General features: G+C 40.6%; 1 protein-coding gene across 9 annotated transcripts; it reads right to left on the bottom strand.

Annotated features, from left to right (window-relative positions):
* Positions 1-9: 9 nt before the first annotated feature.
* Positions 10-22510, bottom strand: brsk1a (BR serine/threonine kinase 1a). 9 transcript variants are annotated; one of them, XR_009827010.1, is made up of 21 exons: positions 21352-22510; positions 21184-21278; positions 20609-20694; positions 18026-18166; positions 14414-14530; positions 14283-14316; positions 14109-14177; positions 13877-14023; positions 12108-12139; positions 11833-11997; positions 11018-11115; positions 9369-9516; positions 9225-9285; positions 8033-8663; positions 7784-7832; positions 7584-7707; positions 7075-7285; positions 5477-5563; positions 1900-2110; positions 1269-1413; positions 10-1208 (listed from the first exon to the last, which is right to left on the bottom strand). XR_009827010.1 is itself a non-coding variant. In XM_062055799.1 (20 exons), the coding sequence occupies exons 1-20, from the start codon at positions 21434-21436 to the stop codon at positions 1386-1388; spliced, it is 2607 nt and encodes an 868-aa protein (XP_061911783.1). In that variant the 5' UTR covers positions 21437-22510; the 3' UTR covers positions 10-1385. The 9 variants fall into 9 exon arrangements, 8 of the variants coding, with proteins under 8 accessions (XP_061911783.1, XP_061911782.1, XP_061911790.1 ...); XM_062055799.1 differs by having other exon boundaries at positions 10-1413; positions 1900-2095; positions 5474-5563; XM_062055798.1 differs by having other exon boundaries at positions 10-1413.
* Between the last annotated feature and the right edge of the window lie 2826 nt (positions 22511-25336).

The raw sequence follows: 25336 nt of genomic DNA, 5'->3' as shown, positions 1-25336 counted from the left end.
CGCACATGGATTTAGGATTTATTATTGTAACCATAACAATAGGGTGACTCTCTTTATTTGAACCATCAATTCAATCATAACTTCTTTTTTCTTTTTAAATCACAGGCAATAGTTATAATAGTGCACTTTTTATACTTAAATTATGATACAGACATTTTTTTAAACACCTTATTCTACTGACCCTTATGGATGGAGAATAGTTTACAATCTTGGCCACAGTTGGGTCAGTGACAGTGAAGGTGTCGTGTGTGTGAGAGAAGATGAATGATGATGATGGTGAGCAATCATAAAGTGAGTGATGAGGTGCTACACAACATGTGAGGGGGGACACATTGCTCAAAAGGACGAGGCGGAAAAAGCAAGAGGTGAAGCCTTTTAGAGTTTCAGTAGCGTTCCTCTGTTTAGACCTAAAAGTTCAATCTGCAGCAGCTTATTGTTACTCAGCCATCATCCACCAATCTCCCAGAGATAAACATGGTGAATGACATGAACAAAAAGATCCCTTTATACTGCTATCAGTGTCTTAGACATTTAAAAAAAAGTGCTAGAAAAACATTAATGAAAAAATGTTTTGTTGGCATATCTTTGCAAATAAATTAATAAATAGACGGCTGTATACGTGAATAAATATGTAAACAAAACAACCTAAATTAGCACTCATTGGACAACATCCTGGACATCTGTTGCATATTGTGCTGTATGGAAGACTGGTGATGAGTATCAGCTAGTCTATTAGAGTACTTGAGGAATACTACATGACCGTATGAGTCGCCGTGATGACTATAAACGCTGTGTTCTGAAAGGCTTTGCTCGCTTCTCCTCGTTCCAAAGTCCAGTTCAAGCAGGAATGTGATACAGTGAATAGATGAATATCCTGTTGTGTGTCCTTCATGGGAATACTCGGTAAGGAGGCAAGCTTGACAAGAGGCCAGGAATGTCTTTCTCTTTCAATGTGAGACAAACAGCTCTGATGAGGTTCATGGAAATATTCACACATAGTGTTTTTTTCTCTCTCCATAGAGTAAGTTCATATTTCTGTTGAAATTAAAAAAAAATTCTTCAGAGCAACAGGAGTCCAATGCAAAAATGGTAAATGCATTAGTTCATCTTGTCTCTGAGTAGAAATAGCAAGAACGAAAATAATACCCAGTCTGTTTCATCTTTCCAGCACTGACGCATGTCTGTCTTTGCTGCTCTCGCTGCATGTCCTCAAAGGAAATAAATAACTAAATAAAAATATATTTTTCACATTCACTTACTTAGCTTACTTGGTTGGTTTTCTTTGAGTCAGTGTAGGCCGCTGCCTTCCTGAGCAGATCAGCTCAAGCCCACTCGGTGAGGAGGCCAAAGGATGCTAACGCTGCAGGTTTAATTAGCCGCGTGTTTTAGTATGGACTAGTAGTTGCATGTTGCCTGAGAGTGACATGAACACACACGGGTTAATTTTAGGAGTGAGAGCCATGACAACACGCTTAATTCTTTTTGGTATCAAATGCTGTAGTACAATGCTATGGTGGCCCAGCCTATCGGGTCATATCAGCTTCCTTTAGCAGGCTGATTTGCTAACTGGCATGCACATTAGCGCTTCAAAATCCTAGTTAGGACTTTGGGAAGCTGTATCTACCATGGATACCAAACTACTCATTCACATAGTATGTTTCCATTAAAGGATGATCCCATCTTTTTCATTTAAGGGGTTGGAATCCAGGTAATCCAAAGGATCAAAATCTTTGCTAAAAACAAAAGCACAATGGGGGGAAGGCTCAATCCTTGCTAATATCTAGCTAGCCAAGGAAGGATAGCAGAAGTGTGTGGCTCGCATGAATGCTTGGAGATGAAGTTAAAAGAGCTTTAGTGTTGGTTGAGCATCCTGCTGCGTGCTTGCACTTTTTAACCTACGGTTGAGATTGAGTTCCGTTGGTGGACAGCAGTCGGGTTCTCTCTTTCGCTGAGCCTCTGCGCTGCAGAACTCCCCCGCTGCCTCCAATGCCTGCGCCATCTGCTCGGTCGCCCCACTCGCACCTGTCGCCCCCACCCTCTGAGCGCCTCGAGTTTTGGCGGGTGGGGGTCCTGTGGGGTCGTCCGTTCTTCTCATCTGGGAAAGGATCAGGAGACAAGAACAGAAAAGTAACTTTTATGTACACATGCTATACTTATTTTTGAGGCAATTTTAAGCTCCAATTAGGAAAACAAGTCAACACCTTTTATACATCTATAGACTTTTTCTGTGTTGATTGAGCTGTGTTGAAGCAGCAAAAAACAACATTGTGTTAAATGAAGAGTTTCCTGAAGCTGTCTCTGATAGTTGATATAATAATGTAACGGCATCATAAAGCCTACATGAACTCCATGGTGTTCAGGGATGAATAGTCTCTCCTATTGCTATTGTACTATTTTTTCAGCTATAGTTACATTAATCATCAGTAATGTAGCAGCCTAGTTTTGAATGGCGGGGTACCTGCTATCACAGGTTGATAAAAATATAACATTTACATAACAAAAATCAACTACAGGCTTCCCAAATGCTGTAATAAATTAAGCATGATGAGTTGAGCATATGTCAGCATGTGGGCCCACTTTTAACTCTTTTTTTCAAACGCTTATTGCAAACACGTATTAAGTTGACTTAGTAAGTCATTATTTTGTCATTATTTTGACTTAGTAAGTCATTATTTTGACTTAGTAAATTACTAAGTCAAAATATTGAAGTCATAATAATGACATACTTAGTATCTCAGGTAAGTAGGACTGTTTTGTGTTTTGAGATATACCTGTATATCGCCATTCAGCAAATGGAGCGGAAAACCAAAAATTGTAGGCTTCTGTAGCCCGAGTTACACTATTCCTTACAACCACCCACCTGTCTCGGGCGACGCCCCCTGGGAAACACTGTAACATGTTGGTGTGTTCACAGCATCCAAAGCCTGTTTTATTGTGTTTCACACGTAGCGTTTAGTAGGCTATTAGCCAAGCTAGCTGCAGGCCACAAACAACGTACATCCATTCATCCATCCGGTTGCGGGGGTCGGTGGAACCTATCTCAGCTGCATTCGGGCAGAAGGCGGGGTACACCTTGGACAAGTCGCCACCTCATCGCAGGGCCAACACAGATAGACAGGCAACATTCATACTCACATTCATTCACTCGGGACAATTTTAGTGTTGCCAATGAACGTACAGTATTTTTGAAAAAAGCATGCCGTCTGTTTACTTTTAGTCATGGGTAAGCACAAAAATGAATGAGTATTATTTTTGGAACAGTAGCACAGTGATCAAAGTATTCCAAAGTAATAATGGGCTTATTTATTCAGGCAAACCTGCATATGAATAGAGGTTGGGCACCCTCACTCAATAACATAAGAGACACATAAGAGATGAAAGCCGCAGATTATGGGCAAATTGAACGGAAGACAAAGAGCCTTAACAGCCTTTGCATTCTGAAATTCTTCACCGGTATAAAAACTGACTCTTTTGACAAAATATAGATACGTTTGGTTTCGACAATGGCAGCAGTTTACTCAAATTTCTTGTTCACTGGATGTGCTCGTATGTATAAATTACACCAATTTTACCTTTTTTTCTCTCAATGTAGCGATCATTTGGAATAGTGTACAGCAGTTTGTCTCGGTACAGTCCCTTGATCTTTTATTTTGTACGATCCATTTTAATCCAGTTTGTTGCTGTCGCTCACATTACTGCGGGTACAGTACACCCATGTAAAACAAAGTTTTGACAAGCAAAAATGGCTACAGCTGCCCCACAATTCATTGCGTAATCACATGCCCTTTCGAGCCCTATAATATACATGTAAATCATTTTCAAAACTGCTTTTTATTAATTATGATAAATTGTATTTTTATAGCTAGGGTACAATGTGGAAGCAGGCAATAATTGGAGAGTGGCATAACATAGTTATTTTTAATCAAAAGGTAATTTATCATCGATAATATTATACGTATTGCACAATACAGCAGCAACAGAATCAATATTGTAATAGCATGTGTTTCACACTCCTGATACTTTAAAGGCCTACTGAAATGATTTTTTTTTATTTAAACGGGGATAGCAGATCCATTCTATGTGTCATACTTGATCATTTCGCGATATTGCCATATTTTTGCTGAAAGGATTTAGTATAGAACAACGACGATAAAGTTCGCAACTTTTGATCTCTGATAAAAAAAAAGCCTTGCCCCTACCGGAAGTAGCGTGACGACACCGGAGGAAAGGCTGCTCACATTTTCCTATTGTTTACACCAGCAGCGAGAGAGATTCGGACCGAGAAAGCGACGATTACCCCATTAATTTGAGCGAGGATGAAAGATTCGTGAATGAGGAACGTGAAAGTGAAGGACTAGCGTGCAGTGCAGAACGTATCTTTTTTCGCTCTGACCGTAACTTAGGTAAAAGGGCTAATTGGATTCCACACTCTCTCCTTTTTCTATTGTGGCTCACGGATTTGTATTTTAAACCACCTCGAATACTATATCCTCTTGAAAATGAGAGTCGAGAACGCAAAATGGACATTCACAGTGACTTTTATCTCCACGACAATACATCGGCGAAACACTTTAGCTACTGAGCTAACGTGATAGCATCGGGCTCAAATGCAGATATAAACAAAAGAAATAAACCCCTGACTGGAAGGATAGACAGAAAATCAACAATACTATTAAACCCTGGACATGTAAATACACGGTTAATGCTTTCCAGCTTGGCGAAGATTAACAATGCTGTTGCTAACGACGCCATTGAAGCTAACTTAGCAATGGGACCTCACAGAGCTATGATAAAAACATTAGCGCTCCACCTACGCCAGCCAGCCCTCATCTGCTCATCAACACCCGTGCTCACCTGCATTCCAGCGATCGACGGAAGGATGAAGGACTTCACCCGGTCATCTGTGCGGTCGGCGGCTAGCGCGTCTGCTATCCAAGTAAGTCCTCCTGGTTGTGTTGCTACAGCCAGCCGCTAATACACCGATCCCACCTACAACTTTCTTCTTTGCAGTCTCCATTGTTCATTAAACAAATTGCAAAAGATTCACCAACACAGATGTCCAGAATACCGTGGAATTTTGAGATGAAAACAGAGCTTTTTGTATTGGATTCAATGGGCTCCGAATACTTCCGCTTCAATTGTTGACGTCACGCGCAAACGTCATCATATCGAAACGTTTTCAGCCGGAAGTTTGCCGGGAAATTTAAAATTGCACTTTATAAGTTAACCCGGCCGTATTGGCATGTGTTGCAATGTTAAGATTTCATCATTGATATATAAACTGTCAGACTGCGTGGTCGGTAGTAGTGGGTTTCAGTAGGCCTTTAAATGTAGTTACATTGCACATACTTTCATTCTTTTACATTAAAGTACTACATTAATAAACTTTTAAAATATGTTAAAAAATGCTTAAGATGCATGTGTATATAGTTCATGAGCTACATGATTTTCCATGATGCATGCACAATCTCACCAGATAGGGCTTGCACCAGGGGTTGATCATGGGAGCTGAGAAGCTGGGCTTGGATCGTTTCCACCACTCGTCTGAACCTGCGACTTGGACCTAAAGATGCACACGCAAATGTAAATTAACAGCAGTGGTTGTCAAACCAAGTATTATTGCTGCATTTCCAGAGCATAAAGCATAAAGTTGAAGTTTATGGTGAAGTTTAATGAGAAAAACAATGCTGTCATGACCCCACATGACAGTTTTGACGTTGTTCACAATTTTCCTGTGTTTTGTATAATTTCCTGTCTTGGTGCTCCTATTATGTTTCTACTTCCTTTTGGATTCCTTGTTTTGCTGCACCTTTACTCTCTGTTTTGATTCCTGCCAGTACACCTATTTTCCAGTCGTTAATCTAGCGTATTTAGTCTCGCCTGAGCTGGATCATTGCGCTTTGTACCTTGACAAGTATTGGTCTTCTGTGCACTTCCATGCTGTGCAAGTTTGTTTTGCACTACCTCTGTTTTCCCTAATTAAACAGACTTCTTTCGTGCACATTGCTCTGCATCCTTGGGTTTAGACCAACAATGCCAACACAAGAATGTAACAAATGCATGTGTACAAATGAAGCACCTACCCTTCCTACCCCAAACAAATGCTTTACACATAATAGGTACTCTCTGCAGTTGTGTACATAAAAGCCCCAAAGCGCTTTATAAGGAAATACATTCAAACAATCAATCAATCAATCAATCAATCAATAAATAAATAAATCGTAATTTTTATAGCACTTTCCATACACAGGCAAGTGGCAACACAAAGTGCTTAACATAAAAAATAAAAAAAATAAAGGACAGAAGAAAACCCACAAACACAACACTATTGACAATAACAAACATCAACACTGGGCAATAACTAAAACGAACACCATCCAAAATATATTACAAAACATTATAAAGTATATTAAGAAATGTAATATAAATAATACATTAACACATAAATAAAACATAACATTGACAGAATAATATCAATAAATAGAATAGAAAATAACAGAACATAAATAAAAATAAAAAACCTAAGGAGGGTTTAAAATGATCAGTAAAGAGCCTGATTAAAAAGGTGTAGCTTTAACCTTTTAATAAAAAAATATCAACAGGCTGATCCACAGGTGGGGGCCATAGTGGCTATATGCCGCCTCAAATTTGAGTCTTTGTTCTGGTATTTGGTAAAGATAAAAGTTTGTGGCCAAAGGACCTCAGGATCTGTGAGGGTTGATACAGTAAAAGCAGGTCAAATAGATAAGAAGGTGCAAGGCCTTTAAGACATTTAAAGACTTATAATAGAACTTTAATATCGACCCTGAAGAGGACATGGAGCCAATGCAGCAACTTTAAAATTGGTTTAATGTACTCCTGTCCTCTGGTCCTCATCAGCACGCGCACCTGCATTTTGTAATAACTGTAGAATTCTAATATTCATTTTGGAAAGACTAGAGAGCAGACCGTTACAATAGTTTAAGCGACAGGAAATAAAAGCATGCCTTAGCATCTCTGTGTTGGCCTGAGACAGAAACGGGTGGACTCTCTTTCTCTTACTTTTGTATTTTGATATACATTCTCTTAACTTACCTGATATGAGGGTGAACGTCACGCTGTAGATTCCCGTCTCTCTCCTGCCCTCCCTCTCGGTCCTCTCCCGGTCCCGCTCCCTCTCGCCCTCGGAGAAGGCAATATCCACCTGAAACTTGACGGGCTTCTGGAAGACGGAAGGGCCGCCGGAGGACTTGTATTCGGCTCTGAAGCTTGTCTGGGAGATGACGCTGTGGCTGAGCGACGGGATCTGTGTGGTGGGGAGAAAGAGAAGAAGCCGAGAGACCGACAGACTTACGAGGCGGGAGAAGTACGGAGGGCCGACGTGAGTGTAAAAGGGAGACAAAGGGTGAGGGTGAGGAGAGGAGAGAAAGAGTGAGCCGTGGGCGAAAGCAAAGTGATTCATCAACATGCAACTAGTGAGCAAGACTGAAATAAAGACGACACAGATATAAAGACTGAGATGAAGCGCGTAGGTCAAGAGAGTGAATGTGAATAAGGCCAAGCTAGTGAGCTTAGTGATATGTGACAGCACAATAAATACTTACAGACAGGAAAGCGTGGACAATGTCGGCTTTGACAGAACTCAGAGGTTTGTCTCTGATAACCACAAAGATCTGCTCCTCTTTTTCCAGGCCAATGAAGTTGCCAAACCAAGACTTCTTAGCCAGCCTGTTAGGGCACGAGAAGCAGAAATAATCAAAGCGGAGAGCAGGAATTTGGACATTTTAACATTTATGTGACTTACTCAGGGCTGGATTCTGGTGTTAAACTGGACATGTCTTCTGATGTTGGAACTAAAATAGACAAGTTTAATCACATGTGCTATTCTGCATATAATATAGATAGAATTGGTGCACACATAATGCCAGCATCCTCTGCAGTGGACATTTCTGTTTTGCATAACAAATGTTTCATGAATTTGTAACCGACAAAGGAAACGTAATGTCAGCTGCAGAGGATGCTGGTTCTCAAGAGGATATACAAGGCCGTTCACCTTGCAGTTTGCGGCGATGGAACCGAGGTGAGCCCAGCAAGTTGTTCTTAAAAGAATTCAGGCGAGTTCTCCAATGGGCGGAGCTGCTGGCCGCTATCCCGCTTCCTCCTCCAGGGCTGGAGGGCGGGGTCAGCGAAAGAGAGCCCACCCCGCCCCCTCCCTCTGCCCGCGAGGAGGATGAGGACGAGGAGGAGGAGGGTGGGGTGGAGGAAGGGTGGTGAGGGTGGTGGACAGGGGTGCCCAAAGGCGTGGGCAACGGAGAGCCCTGGGGAGTGACCTGTGGCACAGAGTGGGCAGAGTTTGGGTACAAGCTCTTAGTCACGGACTTAAGAACTGATGACGAAGGGAAGAAGAAACGGGGAATGGGTGAGAGAAGCGGAGAAGGGGATGGGGAGCGGGAGGATGGGTTGTGTAGAGGCAGGGATTTGATTGGCTGGAAGTGAGGCCGTTCGGTGGGTCCCTTGGTGGGTAGGGTCTGGGTCTTTGGATGGGGGGGAGCTTTGGGCTTTTCGAGGGCCCGTGCTGTGCGAGGTGTCGTGACGCTTCCCTGTTTGGGCTCCTTTGTTTGGGGGGTAGCGGCAGCAGAGATGACATCTGATTGGCTGAAAGTGAAGATGGGGCTTTGGTAGGACTGGGGAGTGGGTTTTGTGGGGTTTGGGGCAAATGGAAAACAAGAAAGAGAGGGGATGGAACATGGAGAAAGAAGGATGGAAATGAATATCATGCTTCATGACAGAAGACTGCATCTTGTGAGTTGTGAAAGTGTCCAATGAAAGTCTAACCGTGACAAAACATTGATATCATACAGCGACAGTTGTGATAGAGACAGGTGCAATGATTCAATTTCCTAATTACTCGCACACATTAGCTGTTCATGCAAGGTATGGAAGAGAAGTGACATGAGCATAGTAAAAAATTGAAAATGTCACACAAACCTGCCGAATGAGGTTTAACCTGAGGAGCTTGATTTGTGATAATGTTCAAAAATAATTAGAGGAGATTGATACATGGGATGTTTCTGGAGGTTAGGTGTGGTTTTAACAAAACATGTGCAATGTAATCATTTTCAAAGTATTCTTGTACAAAGTATCGGTTATAGACTTTACATCAGGGGGATAAAAATGTTACCAATAGACTTTGGCGGTTTGTTCAGCCATTGCCAGCAAGTAGAGCAGCAACAGCTGAGTCTTACCCTGGGACTACTGAGAGGGCTGGAGGAGAGACCAGTGGAAGCTCCACTCACTGAGCGAGACCTGAAGGTGCATCAAAACAACTCATTCATTAAAATGTACATAATGTTGTATTCCACACAGAACATAAGTTTGATGTACTGTACCTCTGACTGTGTGCGGTGTCCAGGGCCCTGCGTGGAGGCGTGGGAGACCCCTGTTCAGTGACACTCAGCACCTCCAGGCTCTTCCTCTCTGGACGGCAGCGTCCGTGTCGCGTCAGCATGGGAGAGTCAACGCGCTTTCTAGGAGGATCTGCACAGTAACCATTAAAAATCACAAATCTGCATACATTTATATGGACATCCTCAGGCAGGCATCCTTAAATCAAGACTGCAAAAATCCCAAAATGAGCTAGTCAGGCTACTTCTCAAACCTCCACCACAGATCTCACCTCACTCCTACCCACATCTCCAAAGTGGGCTTGCCCAGCATGGAGGACAGAGTTAAACAACTTGCACTGAACCTCGTATACAAAATTTGCTACACCTCCCTGAAACTGATGTACATGTCAAACTACTTGACCGCCATAACCACAACACTCGGGGGAGTTTCACAAATCACATCAAACCCAGATTCCAATCTAACAAGGGTCTTAACTCATACTCCTTTAATGCCACTTCAATATGGAATGCACTCCCAAAAGGTGTAAAAGTAAGTGCATCCCTGTCCTCCTTCAAAACCGCACTGAAAGAGCACCTTTAAGCGGTTTCAAATTTTACCTAAAACCATCCCCACCCTCCACATCCCACCCTTGGATTGTAAATAATTGTGTATATGTTTTCTCATGCTCTCTGAGCTTCTACCATTCACTGCTTGCTGTAATATCCCCAAAAAGTTGGGACCCACATTTCTACATTATTATGATGTCTATAGTGACTCTGTTTTGATCATTATTTTGTATGATGACTGTATTATGCTAATAGTGTACACCGCCTTCCGCCCGAACGCAGCTGAGATAGGCTCCAGCACCGAAAGGGACAAGCGGTAGAAAATGGATGGATGGATGGATATATTTGTACCATGAATAGATTATCGAGTACCCTGACAAGTTGCAGAAGTTATTCAGGTGTTACCATTTAGTGGTCAATTGTACAGAAAATGTACTGTACTGTGTAAACTTTACATCATCATATAATGTATTCTCTTCCCTCACAATCTGCTAATAAAAAGCTTCAATGAGTGAATAAAAAGGACTACTAATCATTTTGTATAGTTGCTATTTGCATTTTGGTCAGAGTTACATTATTCAAACCAAAAAATATAACAAGAACACCACCGGCTGGCTTATGTTAACAATCGTGGTTTAACAGAACATATATATATATATATATATTTTTAATTTTCCATATTTTAAAAATTATTATCTCAATATTATAAATTGCTTGTCACTAGGGGCAGTCTGATAACAAACCCACACGCAACAAGCAACTAACAATTTGCAGTCATGGTTTTGTTGCAATAGACTGTACATTCAATGATAGACAATGTTAGTAGCTAAACTTTGGCAAATCACTATTAGCTGATAAAACAATTTAACTAATGTATGTGCGTGAAGTACGTGGGGCGTAGTTTATGTGCTTAAAGCCAGAAGAGGGTGGGATATAATGCTTAAAACACTTTCAAAGGTTAGCACCCTTTCAACAGCTGCTTGAGGTTAACAGCATCCCTTTAAAGAACTGTGGCAAAAGCTAAAAGTATCTTCAGCTACAGCTTCCCTTTAGAAGTGAAGCTATACTGCCTCCTAGAGACTGACCAGCATCATTGCGTGGCGGCAAGTCCTCGTCCTCATAGCTGGGGTAGCGCTCTTTCCTGTCAAGCAGTAGGTAATAAATCATCTTCTCTTGGTTTTCTCTGAAAGGAACAAACACAAAAAATAAGACACAGTCGTTAAGGAGTTCAGAGGCGTACAAGAAAAGTGAAGAGTACCCACAATAGAAGTCCATGTTTTTGCTTAAAATTTCACCATCTGGCCTCTTCTAAAGACAATCAGTCAACACCTTTAACAATAACCCAATACAAAACTATTTATGTTTTCAAAAGGAAGAACCTCACTAGTTAGATTTTTCTAAACAAATTTTAAAGAACAGCTTTCCTTTTTTATTTATTTAAATTTTTTGTGGAATGGCTGCCTGAGTCCAAATAGGCTTCCCTTGTTTCTATTCAAGTCCTCAGCTTCTTTTTATTAGCTATTAGTTTAGCACGCTTACTAGTCAGCGTTTCTTTGTGCCGGCTTGAGCAGCTTTATCAACATGCTTCTCTTCATCTATAAACATCCTCAATCCTATAGAACATGAGTCCAAATGAAAAACACAATTTGGAAAGATAGCAGGCGCTTGTAAAGGGCGCACCTTGAAATGGAATTAACTATAAAACATGAGTTAAAGCCTTGGCTAAATTCCTCTGTAAAAAAAAAAAAAGATCTTAGCAGTTTGGAATAGGCCTAATAAAAACCAGATGGCGCCAAAAACATCCTAAAATTATACTCAGTTTCATTTGAGGTACAACTGGTCTCTGAGTAACCCATTTGTCATATTTGGGATTGTGAAAAAAAATTAAGGGGTGGCTTACTCTTCACATTGTAAATCCCGCGTGAGCTTGACCCTGTCTCTGAAACAGCCCAGCGAGTGCATGCTGTCAAGCACATCTGGGTCCAGCTCAGTCAGGGATAAGATTCGCCTCACACACACTCTTCTGGGAGGAGGCTGCTCTGGACAAGGCTCATTACGACCACCCCTGGGACACACACACACACACATGCGTGTCATGAGTATAATGAATGTGACTGAATATGATGTAGCATTGCTTAAAAATAGTACTTCACAGACAAATGACAGTATACTCACAGATACCAAGCATGTTTCTGAATGGTCTCAAGCTGTAAGACAGACAAGAGGAGAATGGTAACATATTTTTTTATAGAGATAGCACACAGTTTAATCTTTTTCACTTTTGTTTCTATATTATTGTTGTGTCCCTACTCGCTGTTTAAGTCGTTCTAAAAAATCTTGTTTTTAATTATGTCACTTCATGAAGGGAAAAAACTCTTTCCTCATGGACATGATACCGCATCTGACCCACTGCTAAGTAGAAGAGCTTGCTAAGGAAAGGCTTTGCTTCCATCTTGAAATAAAGCCTGGAAGTCTTCCAACTATCCTGCATAAGTGGGAACTGTAGGTTTGATGATTTAGTTTTTAGTCAAAATATAGGCTAACCTAGCATGATGTTGCTGCTAAAATGTTAGTGTAATGTTAGTACTTTAGCTCACATAGCCAGGGTCGTCAAAGTGGAGGGGCAAATGGGGATGTGAAACCATGTCATATATGTCCATATAAAATAAATATAGCCATGAAATTTCAATAATAACTTGGCTTAAATCAAAAGAGAGAACGTCTAACTACTTACACCTCCCTATCAAGAAAGCAAAATGTTTAATTCTCCCTGAATAGCGGCAAACCTAGCATGGAACACTTCACTCAACACAGACATCCTAACGTCATCAAAGCTCACCCTTAAGCAGTCACACGGAGCACCATAATTTTGGGACAAGGATACAGGGATAGACGAAAGGTACAAATAAATTAAACCTATTTGTTTCTATTTGGTTCTCAATTGGTCACATCTAGTCTTAGATTGGTCAGATCCTTAGATCTATTTATTATGTTTTAAGTTTCACTTTTGCATCTCATTGCAAATATTTGTGGTGCGTTCAAAGGCCCTCAATTAAAGTTATAAAATGAGATGTCACTAGTTTTTAAAGATAGTTGGAGACTTAACCCCCAAGAGATGCACTAATGACATTATTGTGTATTATTATGATTCGTACTAGCCACTGATAATAATCCTATGTGAATCAGCCAATCTCTACTTTACATTGTTTACACAAGTAAAGGCAAAATTCCATATTTATACATACACATTTAAGTTAATAATGACAGGTTATATTATTATTTAAATTATTATTCTGGTCACTTTGTATAGATTTTATATTTTTTTCCAAAAAAAACCAAAACTAAATTATTTAGAGGGGTTTATGTAGATATGTTTTTCCCACATTTGAAAAGTCAAAAACCTTACTCAAGGTTTTAAATGTGTTTTAAAAAGAGGTTTTCAACAAAATCCGTGCAATATCTAGTTTTTTAGTGCATGTTAACATATCAAATGTGTGTGTATGGGGTGGCGACATTGGGTTTAGGGTGGGATGGAGGGCCTATCATACCATGTATGGGGGCTCAGAGTGTGGTGCTACACTTACTGTAGCTATGTCTTTTATGTCCTCCTGTCCCACCCTCTAATGTTTTTGTACTGATATACAGTATGGCATCTACTACGATAGATAAGGGCAGTTACAGTGGACGGTATATGTAAAAAGAGGATAAGTGCACAATAGCGCTTCTTCGGAGGAGAAAGGTGTACATAAACACAGCTTATTAACAACTAACACACAAAACATGGCGTGATAAAACCACTTTCAAACTGTCTAAATTCTAACAGGAAATGCAAGATTGTGTCCAATACATGACTGTGAAACCACTAAGACTTATTTGTTATTGCTATTAAAAGGTGTGTCCATAGAGTGGATATGTGGATGTGGGTATGACCCACTGTCACATACCGTTAGTCGCTTTTCAGGGTTGACCTCAATCATGCCCTTGAGCAGGGACTGGCAGTCCGGGGGTATGAAGTGCGGCATGTGGAACACGCCGCTCTTTACTTTCTCCAAGAGCTGCCGTAAATTGTCATGGTCGAATGGCAAGGCGCCCTGGCAAAGGTGGAGAGCACAAAAGGGTGGTCAATAAATGGGAAAACACTGAACTCCAGACCTTCAAGTCCACAAAAAGACTTACCACCAGCAGAGCAAAAAGAATGACACCACAGCTCCATACATCTGCTCTCCTACCATCATACTTCTCTCCCTAGCAAAGACAGAATCCCATACGAGCCATAACATTTATATAAAAGCAGATGCCATTTGGCACATAACAGGAAATGTGTATTTGGCACTGACAAATATTACTTACCCGTATGACTTCAGGGCAAGCGTAATGTGGTGATCTGAGGTAAAGAAGATTGTTTGCATTATTACATGTGCATTCGAAAAAATTTGATGTTTGGGGTTTTTTCGGAGCATATTTTTTCTGACTACACTCACCCGCAGCTAGTCTCCAACAGACTGTCTCCCACCTGGAGGGACGCCATGCCAAAGTCAGCGATACGGATGTTGTTCTTCTCATCCAGCAGCAGGTTCTCAGGCTTCAGGTCTCTGTGGCTGCATCAGTGCATAAATAATGACTGTACAGTTTAAAGAAACGTCACCCTTTTAGGAATTATTACTAGTTGATTTACTCAAAAACTGTCCTTAGAAAATGTATTACACAACTTACGCCAGGTCAAAGATCTTCCTAAATAATCAAGCATAACATTTAACCACTTAAACAAATATTGTTTAGAAATGCAAGTAAATAACTATAATTTGATTGTTGATGCCATAATCAATAATTATATACTTACTATTTTTTGTTTTAAAAAAAAGTTAATATACAGGAATAATTATATTTTAGCACTAAATATATAATTTAGGCTAAAGGGCTTATAAATATTATTTATCATATTATACACCGTATAATGATTTTTGTAATATATCACTAATGATGTTCATTTAGGGTTATATTTTAGCATTATATATATAATTTAAGTTAAAGTTTTCTACGTAGTACAGTCGCTGCTCGTTAATCGCTGTTCTGTACATGACCGCGATAAACTAATTTCCATCAAAAAACAGTTTACAACCTTCTAAATATTTTTTTCAACATCATTGGAGCCCGCTGGATATGTGACTAACAACCTTTAGTCACCTTTACACTCTTTTAACCAATATGGTGATGAAGACAGTACTGAACAGTGCACTATGATTGGTTTGGCCTCCTTTCATGGCCAGTACTACAGTAGAATTTATATTTTTAGTTCATTTAGTCACTTTTTTATGTTTGAAAATGTTTAATTTACATCAAACATGTTGAAAAATGTGCTTTAAAAAAACAGCGATGTGATAAAGCCACTAAATTTGAAGCACGCGGTGGCAAGAAAATACTGTATGATTTTGGTCATTACATATGTTTATTTAGGTGTAACCTGTGGCATAAACCCTAATTTGTGTGGTGGTCTTAAACATTTGTTAAGGGGGAACTGCACTTTTTTTTTTTTGTCTGTAAGTATCCGGAAAGTATTTACAGCGCTTCACTTTTTTCTTCACATTTTGTTATGTCACAGCCTTATTCCAAAATGGAATAAATTCATTTTTGTTCTCAAACTTTTACACACAATTCCCCATAATGACCATGTGAAAAAGTTTTTAAGAGCTTTTTGCCAATGTATTACAATAATAAAGCAATAAATCACATGCACATAACTATACACAGCCTTTGCTCAATATTTTGTTGATGCACCTTTGACAGAAATTGCAGACTCAAGCTTGACACACCTATCTTTGGGGAGATTTACTCATTCCTCTTTGCAGCACCTCTCAAGCTCCATGATATTGTATAGGAAGCGTCGCTGCACAGCAATTTTCAGATCCCTCCAGAGACGTGTAATCTGATTCAAGTCTGGGCTCTGGCTGGGCCACTCAAGGACATTTCCAGAGTTGTCTATAAGCCTTTCTTTTGATACCTTGGCTTTGTGCTTAGGGTCGTTGTTCTGCTGAAAGATGAACCGTCGCCCCAGTCTGAGTTCAAGAGCACTCTGGAGCAGTTTTTCATCCACAATGTCTCTCTACATTGCTGCATTCATTGTTCCCTCTGTTCTGACTAGTCGCCCTGTTCCTGCTGCTGAAAAACATCCCCACAGCATGTTGCTGCCACCACCTTGCTTCACTGTAGGGATGGTATTGGCCTGGTGATGAGCAGTGCCTGCTTTCCTCCAAACATGACACCTGGCATTCATGCAAAATAGTTCAATCTTTGTCTCATCAGACCAGAGAATTTTGTTTCTCGTGGTCTGAGAGTCTATTAGGTGCATGTTGGCAAACTCCAGGCGGGCTACTATGTGTTTTTTACTAAGGAATGGCTTCCGTCTGCCTACTCTACCATACAGACGTGATTGGTGGTTTGCTGCAGAGATGGTTGTCCTTCTGGAAGGTTTTCTTCTCTTCACAGAGGAATGCTGTACATCTCACAATGTGACCATCGGGCTCACCTCCCTGACTCGAGCCCTTCTTCTCCTATTGTTCATTATAGACGGCCGGCCAGCTCTTGGAAGAGTCCCGGTGGTTCCTAACTTCTTTCATTTACGGATGATGGAGGACACTGCTCATTGGGACCTTCAAGGTAGCAGATATTTTCTTGTGCATTTACCCAGATATGTGCCTTCAATCAACCCTGTCTCAGAGGTCTACAGAAAATGATTTCGACTTCATGCTTAGTTTGTGCTCTGCCATGCACTGTCAAGTGTGGGACCTTATATATAGACATTATATATGTGCCTTTCCAAATCAAGTCCAAATCATGTCCAAACAACTGAATTTACCACAGGTGGACTCCAATTAAGCTATAGGAACATCTCAAGGATGATCAGTTGAAACAAGATGCACATGAGCTTACTTTTGAGCTTAATGGTAAAGACCGTGAATACTTATGTACATGAGATTTCTTTTTCTTTTTCTTTTTCTTTTTTTGATCAATTTACAAAAATCTCAAAAACAAACATTTTCACATTGTCATTATTGGGTGTTGTGTGTGAAATTTTGAGGACAAACATTTATGTATTCAATTTTGGAATAAGGAATAACATAACAAAATGTGGAAAAAGTGAAGCGCTCTGAATACCTTCCAGATGCACTGTATAGTAGCAAGTTGGGGGCATTTATTTATTAAACTGCAGAAATCGTCTAGTTTGGGGTTGGGTTGAGGGTGAAGTGAAGTGAAGTGAATTACATTTATATAGCGCTTTTTCTCAAGTGACTCAAAGCGCTTTACATTGTGAAACCCAATATCTAAGTTACATTTAAACCAGTGTGGGTGGCACTGGGAGCAGGTGGGTCAAGTGTCTTGCCCAAGGACACAACGGCAGTGACTAGGATGGCGGAAGCGGGGATCGAACCTGCAACCCTCAAGTTGCTGGCACGGCCGCTCTACCAACCGAGCTATACCGCCCCATCAGAGGGCCTTTAAATCTACAATTGTTTTTTTGTGTTTTTTTAAAATATATTATAATAATAAAAATACATGTATACATTTTCTATACCGCTTACCCTCATTGAGGGTCACAGGTATGCTGGAGCCTATCCCAGCTGATTTCCGGCGAGAGACACCAAAGACTGGTGGCCAGCCAATCGCAGTGCATATGGACAAACAACAACATAATAAACAATTTCTATAAATCCTTTGTTTAATTCCCAGCCAAAAATATATTATACTTAATGATTAAGTCAAATATACATATATATATATATTTTTTTATATATCACTGTCAAACTCCTCAGTCATGTTCTCTAATTCTTTTTTCCAATCCGTGACAGGTCAGTTCTGAAAGTTTAGCATGTCCAAAATGCTTTGAACTGCATTTTTTTTTAAACTTCAGCTTCACAAATGCGATGTCTGTAAGCAGTGTGTGTTGTGGTTAAGAATTCTCAAAGGCCGTATCAGATGTCCTACCACCTGTTTTTGTTCGTTTTGTTTTTATTTAAATTACATATTCGGTCTAAGTGACCATCTGTACAAATGACTAAAAATCGAGGAGTGAAAGCACTTGTAATGCAAGAACCAACCAGATGGAGTGACTGTGGCAGAAGTCCAGAGCGGAGATTATCTGCCTGAAGAACTTTCTGGCTTCTTTGGGAGTCAGTCGTCCTTTTTTTACCAGGTAGTCAAACAGTTCCCCTCCTGACACATGTTCCAATACCAGGTACCTGCAAGCATTCACAGAAGATTTTTTTTTTTTTTTACAAACAATTTTTGGCAATGAATAGTAAATAAATGTTAATAAAATAGTAAATATAGCTCTCAGTTGGATGCAGTTCAGACTACGACCAAGACACTTTTGTTAAACCAATACTTTCCCGAATATGCCAGTCATAAGTGAGTATTGACTAACTTTACTCATTATGTTGTGCAGCTGTGTGAATATAATACAGTATGTGGGTTGTGTTTTTATCATCTTCGTCTTTTAGCAAAGATAAAACCGTTTTTATTTTTTAACCTTTTTGAACAAGTCGTGCATGCTTTTATTTCAAGTCGTCTGGACTACTGCAATGCACTTTATGCTGGCATTAGCCAAAAAGCTCTCTCCCGGTTGCAGTTAGTCCAGAACGCGGCAGCACGACTTTTAACAGGGGCCAGGAAACGCGAGCATATAACCCCAATTCTTGATTGAGACTTTGCACTGGCTCCCTGTTCATTTTAGAATTGATTTTAAAATCTTGCTTTTTGCTTTTAAAGCTTTACATGGACTGGCACCTCATTATATCTCGGACCTCATCCAAATTTACACTCCTGCGCGCGCTCTGAGGTCCGAGAGCCAGCTCCAGCTCGTGGTGCCCAAGACGAGACTTAAAACCAGGGGAGACAGGGCCTTCTCTGTGGTCGGTCCTAGGCTCTGGAACACTCTGCCCCTCCATGTTCAAACTGCTCCCACAGTGGAGTGTTTAAAGTCTCGTCTTAAGACCCACTTTTATTCTCTGGCTTTTAACAATACGTGAGTTGTGTGGTCCTCTGTGTTTTTAAATTTTGATTTCTATTTCCATCCATCCATTTTCTACCGCTTGTCCTTAATTGGTTTTACCCTTTAAAATAGTTTTTAATCATATTTATTTTTATATTGTTTTTATATTGGTTTTATATTTATTTTGTTGTTGTTTTTATTCAGTCATTGGTGGGGCCAAGGATAATATTTGAATATTGTTTTTAATATTGTTGTGCAACACTTTGGAAACATTTTTGTTGTTTAAATGTGCTATACAAATAAAGTGGATTGGATTGGATTGGATTGTGCGAATACTGTATAAGTCAGGGGTGGGCAATTAATTTTTACCGGGGGCCGCATGAGCAACCCGAGCACTGCTGGAGGGCCACACTGACAATATTTCAATTAAATTTTGCTCAAATTATTTTTGATATACCGTAAGATAGATAATAATAATAATAATATTTTCATTTAACCTAACTTATCTTTATACAAAAGCAGATGGCTTTTGATGGTTTTATTTTTAACACTTTCTTACACAACACTTCCTGATGTATATTACAATACAAAAATTTCAATTTCTGTCACTTTATCCTGCATCCTCTTTGTTGTAAAACCTTTATTTAACCAGATAAGAAAACGTTGTGAACGTAGCACGCCTGTAAGGTGATTGGCGAAGAAGGAGGAAGCGTTGCTGTTGCGGAAATGAGGAGTGAGGATTGGTTTTCCTTTTGGAAAGAACGAGATAAGTTGAGCAGTGTTAGTATAGCATGCTCAATAAAAGTTTAAAAAGTGCATCAGACTTGGTGTGCACTTCTTCTGGACGCTACAATTGATGTCAGAAGTGGGATGAAATGCCTCCCAGTTCGCCTTGCCATCAAACCTGGGAGTCTTCATTGAGGGCGGAATTCCCCCCGTGGCAAGCAGCGTGGCTGCACCTGTAAACGCTCTCTCTCTCTCTCTCTTTGCGGCGAGCTCCTCACGTGGCACGTACCTCCCGATGACGTAGCACACAAACAGTGCAGTATGCGCAAAGTTTTACTTCTGCCACCAATCGTAGCGTCCAGAAGAAGTGCACATCAAGTCTGACGCTCTTTTTAAACTTTTATTGAGCAAGCTATACTAACACAGCTCAACATATCTCGTTCCTTCCACACGCACGTCTCCTCACTCCTCATTTACGCAACTCAAGAAGACAACATCTACTTCAGCAGGTCGTTACACTATATTCTTTAAACACAGCAACGTGTGTACCACAAATAAGCACACAGCTTTACCTTTACTTGTCTTGTTGAAAACACGCCATTCGTCATCAACTTTTCTCTTTTTAGTCGCTGTGCGCCTTCCCTCACAGGACATACGCACATATAACACTTTTCAAAATAAAAGCAGCACAGTTGTATTGCACGCACGACAGATGTTTTTTTAAATTTATTTTGTAATTTGAGATTGCCGCTGCGCGCACGAGCATACGTCCACACGGAAGTAATACAAATAACGCTTTTCAAAACAAAAGCAGCACCGTTGTATTGCACACTCGAAATAGATGCTTTTTAAAATTTATTTTGTAATTTATAATTGGCCTCACGCGGGCCGGACAGGGACGTACAAAGGGCCGGATGCGGCCCGCGGGCCGCACAATGCCCAGGTCTGGTATAAGTGAACTCACAGGTACTTGTTATTCTCGTAAACATCGTGCAGCTTTAACACGTGCGGATGCTCAATCAGTTTCAGAATGGCGATCTCCCTCTCGACCTGTTGGCAGAAAGAGAATAAGGTTAAAGTAGTATTTTATTTTATTTTTATTTTTTTGTCCTGTCCAGCTTCTCAGGCAAATCATATAGTTGATGTAGATGCCCATATTGACTGTTCAGATTTACTTTACAAAAGAGAAGTGTAGGATACTTCTCTTGTTGCCTTATTTGTATTTGACTTTATTAAATGTATTGATATTATCATTTGGTGCAGCCGGGCTGGAGCAGGAGGGGATAGAAAGAGAAAAAAAGGAAAGACAGAGGGGGAAATTGTGGGGACAAGAGGGAGATTAGACAGAGAGACAAAAACAACAACAGCAAACACAACAAGAACAACACAACAACAACAGTAGAGCAAATTCAGCAAATAAGACATGTACAAATATGATGGTAAAAGTGATAGCAAAGAAGCAGTTAGCGAAATAAATAATAATACAGAAATTACAATGAGCATTATTATTATTTTCACTGAGTGAGTCTCAAACTTTACCTTCATCAAAACCGACTCGGACAACTTCTCCCGGTTGACTATTTTAATGGCGACCTTCTGAGCCGTGATGCAGTGGATGCCCAGCTTGACCAGTCCTAAAAGACGACAAAAAAGACCGGTTATCTTGTGTTAAAATGCAGCGTGACCATTCCATCACCGTCCGCTCACCTGTCTGCCCCTTTCCCAGGGTTTTTTCCAGTCGATAGGGCCCAACATATTGAGCGGACTGACTCAGGGACAGCTCCTTACTCATACTGCTCTGCTTGAGGCACACTTACACTATTATTGCAATTATTGTGAGCTTATCCGGGTGTTATTGTCATATCTGGAGATATGGAGGACAGTCTATAATCTCCATTTAAACCCTGACGACCTGCACTTATGGAGTGTGCTGATTAACAGCTCGGTAGTGCTGGCTTGAAGCGGACAGGCGGACACAACAGAGGAATAAACGTAAACATGGCAAACTAATGAGTTGAAGCATTAGCTTATTTGCATAACTAGCATCTAGTTAGGTAGCTATATGACGGCTGTTAAAAGACGCATTTATAGAAGTATCACATTGAACCATCAAAGCAAATAATGAAGCACTAGTGAATATTTATTTCACTGGCAGGCCTATTTTTTGTTTGTCTCCTTCCAAGTGCAACAAACATGCGAGTTAGTGTAGCCTCGCCGCCGCTCTCCCACACAGCAGCGAGGCTAGCTTTAGCTTTCGGCGCCTTGACCCAGCGGCCGCCTGTCAAAAGAAGCGACACCGCCTCAAATTGTGCGCCACCAAGAAACGGGTACACTTGTCGGGAAACAGACGCCTCATTCCCTCAAAAGGTGGCGAAGAAACCGCATTCCAGCGTCGTGTAAAGTCCTCCTGCCCTCCCAGTCTGCCCTCCCGAGCGCTCGACTCTACATCCCTGAGAGTAGCCCGCCGCCGATATCACAGCATCTTCTCCGCGTCCCCTCAACGCGCACAGGTGCACGCCGCAATATCCCCGCGCGATTATCGGCCACTTTCGCTCCAACTGATAGTGGATGAGGTGTATAGGCCCTGTTGTATCACACTCCCCTGGCGTTTCTTGCCGTAAATCGATGATTTCTCGCCTCTCTTCCTTCCTTCGCATCACTCGCATCAGCATCCGGGTCCTTCTCCATCCTCGCGCCTCGCCTCCTCCCAAGCCCCGCCCCTCCTGCCTCCTGCATCCAAGCCATAAACAGGCCCCGCAAGTGGCCAATGGGAGACGGAGATACTGCACATCTGCACAAAACACGTCACCGCCAGTCATTATTTTAACAAACAAAAAAAGCAAAAAATACCAAAACAGAAACAGTATCATTTGTAATCTTTGTATAAGCTGTGAGCATGTTTTTGAAGTTACTCATGCAAGAAATGAGGACAGCAGTTTAAATATCATGTACTATTTGTAGAGATGTCCGATAATATCAGACTGCCGATATTATCGGCCGATAAATGCTTTAAAATGTAATATCGTAAATTATCGGTATCGGTTTCAAAAAGTAAAATGTATGACTTTTTAATAAGCCACTGTAAGGAGTGGTATACGCGGACGTAGGGAGAAGTACAGAATGCCATTAAACCTCAAAGGCGCTGCCTTTGCGTCGCGGCCCAGTCACATAACATCTACGGCTTTTCACACACACAAGTGAATGCCCCCGCATACTTGGTCAACAGCCATACAGGTCACACTGAGGGTGGCCGTATAAACAACTTTAAAGGCCTACTGAAACGAAATGTTCTTATTTAAACGGGGATAGCAGGTCCATTCTATGTGTCATACTTGATCATTTCGCGATATTGCCATATTTTTGCTGAAAGGATTTAGTAGAGAACATCGACGATAAAGTTTGCAACTTTTGGTCGCTGATAAAAAAGCCTTGCCTGTACCGGAAGTAGCGTGACGTCACAGGTTGTGGAGCGCCTCACATCTGCACATTGTTTACAATCATGGCCAGCAGCAGCGAGAGCGATTCGTACCGAGAAAGCGACGATTACCCCATTCATTTGAGCGAGGATGAAAGATTTGTGGATGAGGATAGTGAGAGTGAAGGATTAGAGGGCAGTGGAAGCCATTCAGATAGGGAAGATGCTGAGAGAGGCAGGTGGGACCTAATATTCAGCTGGGAATGACTAAAACAGTAAATAAACACAAGACATATATATATTCTATTAGCCACAACACAACCAGGCTTATATTTAATATGCCACAAATTAATCCGCATAACAAACACCTCCCCCCTCCCGTCCATATAACCCACCAATACAAATCAAACACCCGCACAACACACTCAATCCCACAGCCCAAAGTACCGTTCACCTCCGTAAAGTTCATACAGCACATATATTTCCCCAACGTTACGTACGTGACATGCACATAGCGGCACGCACGTACGGGCAAGTGATCAAATGTTTGGAAGCCAAAGCTGCGTACTCACGGTAGCGCGTCTGCTATCCAACTCAAAGTCCCCCTGGTTGTGTTGCTGTATCCCACCTACAGCTTTCTTCTTTGCTGTCTCCATTGTTCATTAAACAAATTGCAAAAGATTCACCAACACAGATGTCCAGAATACTGTGGAGTTTTGCGATGAAAACAGACGACTTAATGGCTGGCCACAATGCTGTCCCAATATGTCCGCACAATCCGTGACATCACGCGCAAACGTCATCATACCGAGACGTTTTCAGCAGAATATTTCGCTGGAAATTTAAAATTACACTTTAGTAATCTAACCTGGCCATATTGGCACGTGTTGCAATGTTAAGATTTCATCATTGATATATAAACTATCAGACTGCGTGGTCGGTAGTAGTGGGTTTCAGTAGGCCTTTAACACTGTTACAAATATGCACCACACTGTGAACCCACACCAAACAAGAATGACAAACACATTTTGGGAGAACATCCACACCGTAACACAACATAACCACAACAGAACACATACCCAGAACCCCTTGCAGCACTAACTCTTCCGGGACGCTACAATATACACCCCCCGCTACCCCATATCCCCCCCACCTCAACCTCCTCATGCTCTCTCACGGAGAGCATGTCCCAAAGTCCAAGCTGCTGTTTTGAGGCATGTTAAAAAAAATAATGCACTTTGTGACTTCAATAATAAATATGGCAGTGCCATGTGGGCATTTTTTTCCATAACTTGAGTCGATTTATTTTGGAAAACCTTGTTACATTGTTAGATGCATCCAGCGAGGCATCACAACAAAATTAGGCATAATAATGTGTTAATTCCACGATTGTATATATCTGTATCGGTTGATATCGGAATCAGTGATTAAGAGTTGGACAATATCGGAATATCGGATATCGGCAAAAAAGGCATTATCGGACATCTCTAACTATTTGTAATAAATAGGAGACTGTCATTTAAAAATTAAAATGTAGGCATGTTTGATAATATTGTGTGGTAAATGTATATACTGGATATGTTTTTCAACCTGTTCTGAGCCAAGGCACATTTTTTTTCATTGAAAAAATTCTGAGGCACACCACCAGCAGAAAAAATGAACTCAGTAGCCGATATTGACAATAAAAAGTCATTCTTGCAATTGTTGGATATGAATTCAAACCATAACCAACTATGCATCACTATAGAAATATAATCTTAGAGAAAAATGTAATTTAAAACATTTGTATGCTCGTACAACACTTAAGACTTTCAGTATATCAGTATGTGGAATTAAATTATGGAATGGATTAAGCAAAGAAATCAAACAATGTACTAATATGATACACTTCAAGAAACTCTTCAAACTTAAAGAGTTTACAAAGTACAAAGAAGAAGAACCATGTTAAACATTCTGAATTTATTTCATCCATCCATTCATTTTCAAAATAATCTTACTCATCTCACTGTATGAAATGTAACTTACTTCACCGAGTATTATTTATTTATTTTTATTGTGATTACTTATGGAGTATATTGTGAATAGATTGAGAACAGGAAGTGAACAAAAGTTTTAGCAACTGTTATGTAAAAGAAAAGGGGTATGATTAAATAAGCTCTGCTTCTTCCTACTCCTTTTTGAACATGTTGAAAAGAGAAACTGGAAATTGTGATGTATCATGTTGTATGCTTGCATGTTCGAAATAAACTCAAACTCAAACTGCAGCTCTTGTCTCAA

Source organism: Entelurus aequoreus, linkage group LG08, assembly GCF_033978785.1.
Source record: "Entelurus aequoreus isolate RoL-2023_Sb linkage group LG08, RoL_Eaeq_v1.1, whole genome shotgun sequence".
Taxonomy (NCBI): domain Eukaryota; kingdom Metazoa; phylum Chordata; class Actinopteri; order Syngnathiformes; family Syngnathidae; genus Entelurus; species Entelurus aequoreus.
Note: the sequence above shows the minus strand (reverse complement) of the source record. Positions and strands in the feature narration are given on the sequence as shown.

Bases quoted from the DNA above. Each gene is read 5' to 3' on its own strand.
- brsk1a (XM_062055798.1), bottom strand. From the start codon at position 21,436: ATGAGTAAGGAGCTGTCCCTGAGTCAGTCCGCTCAATATGTTGGGCCC. The intron at 21,279-21,351 runs GTGAGCGGACGG...GTCGTCTTTTAG, and splicing joins CCTGGGAAAGGGGCAGACAG to GACTGGTCAAGCTGGGCATC. The intron at 5,564-7,074 runs GTAAGTTAAGAG...GTGCATCTTTAG, and splicing joins GACGTTCACCCTCATATCAG to GTCCAAGTCGCAGGTTCAGA.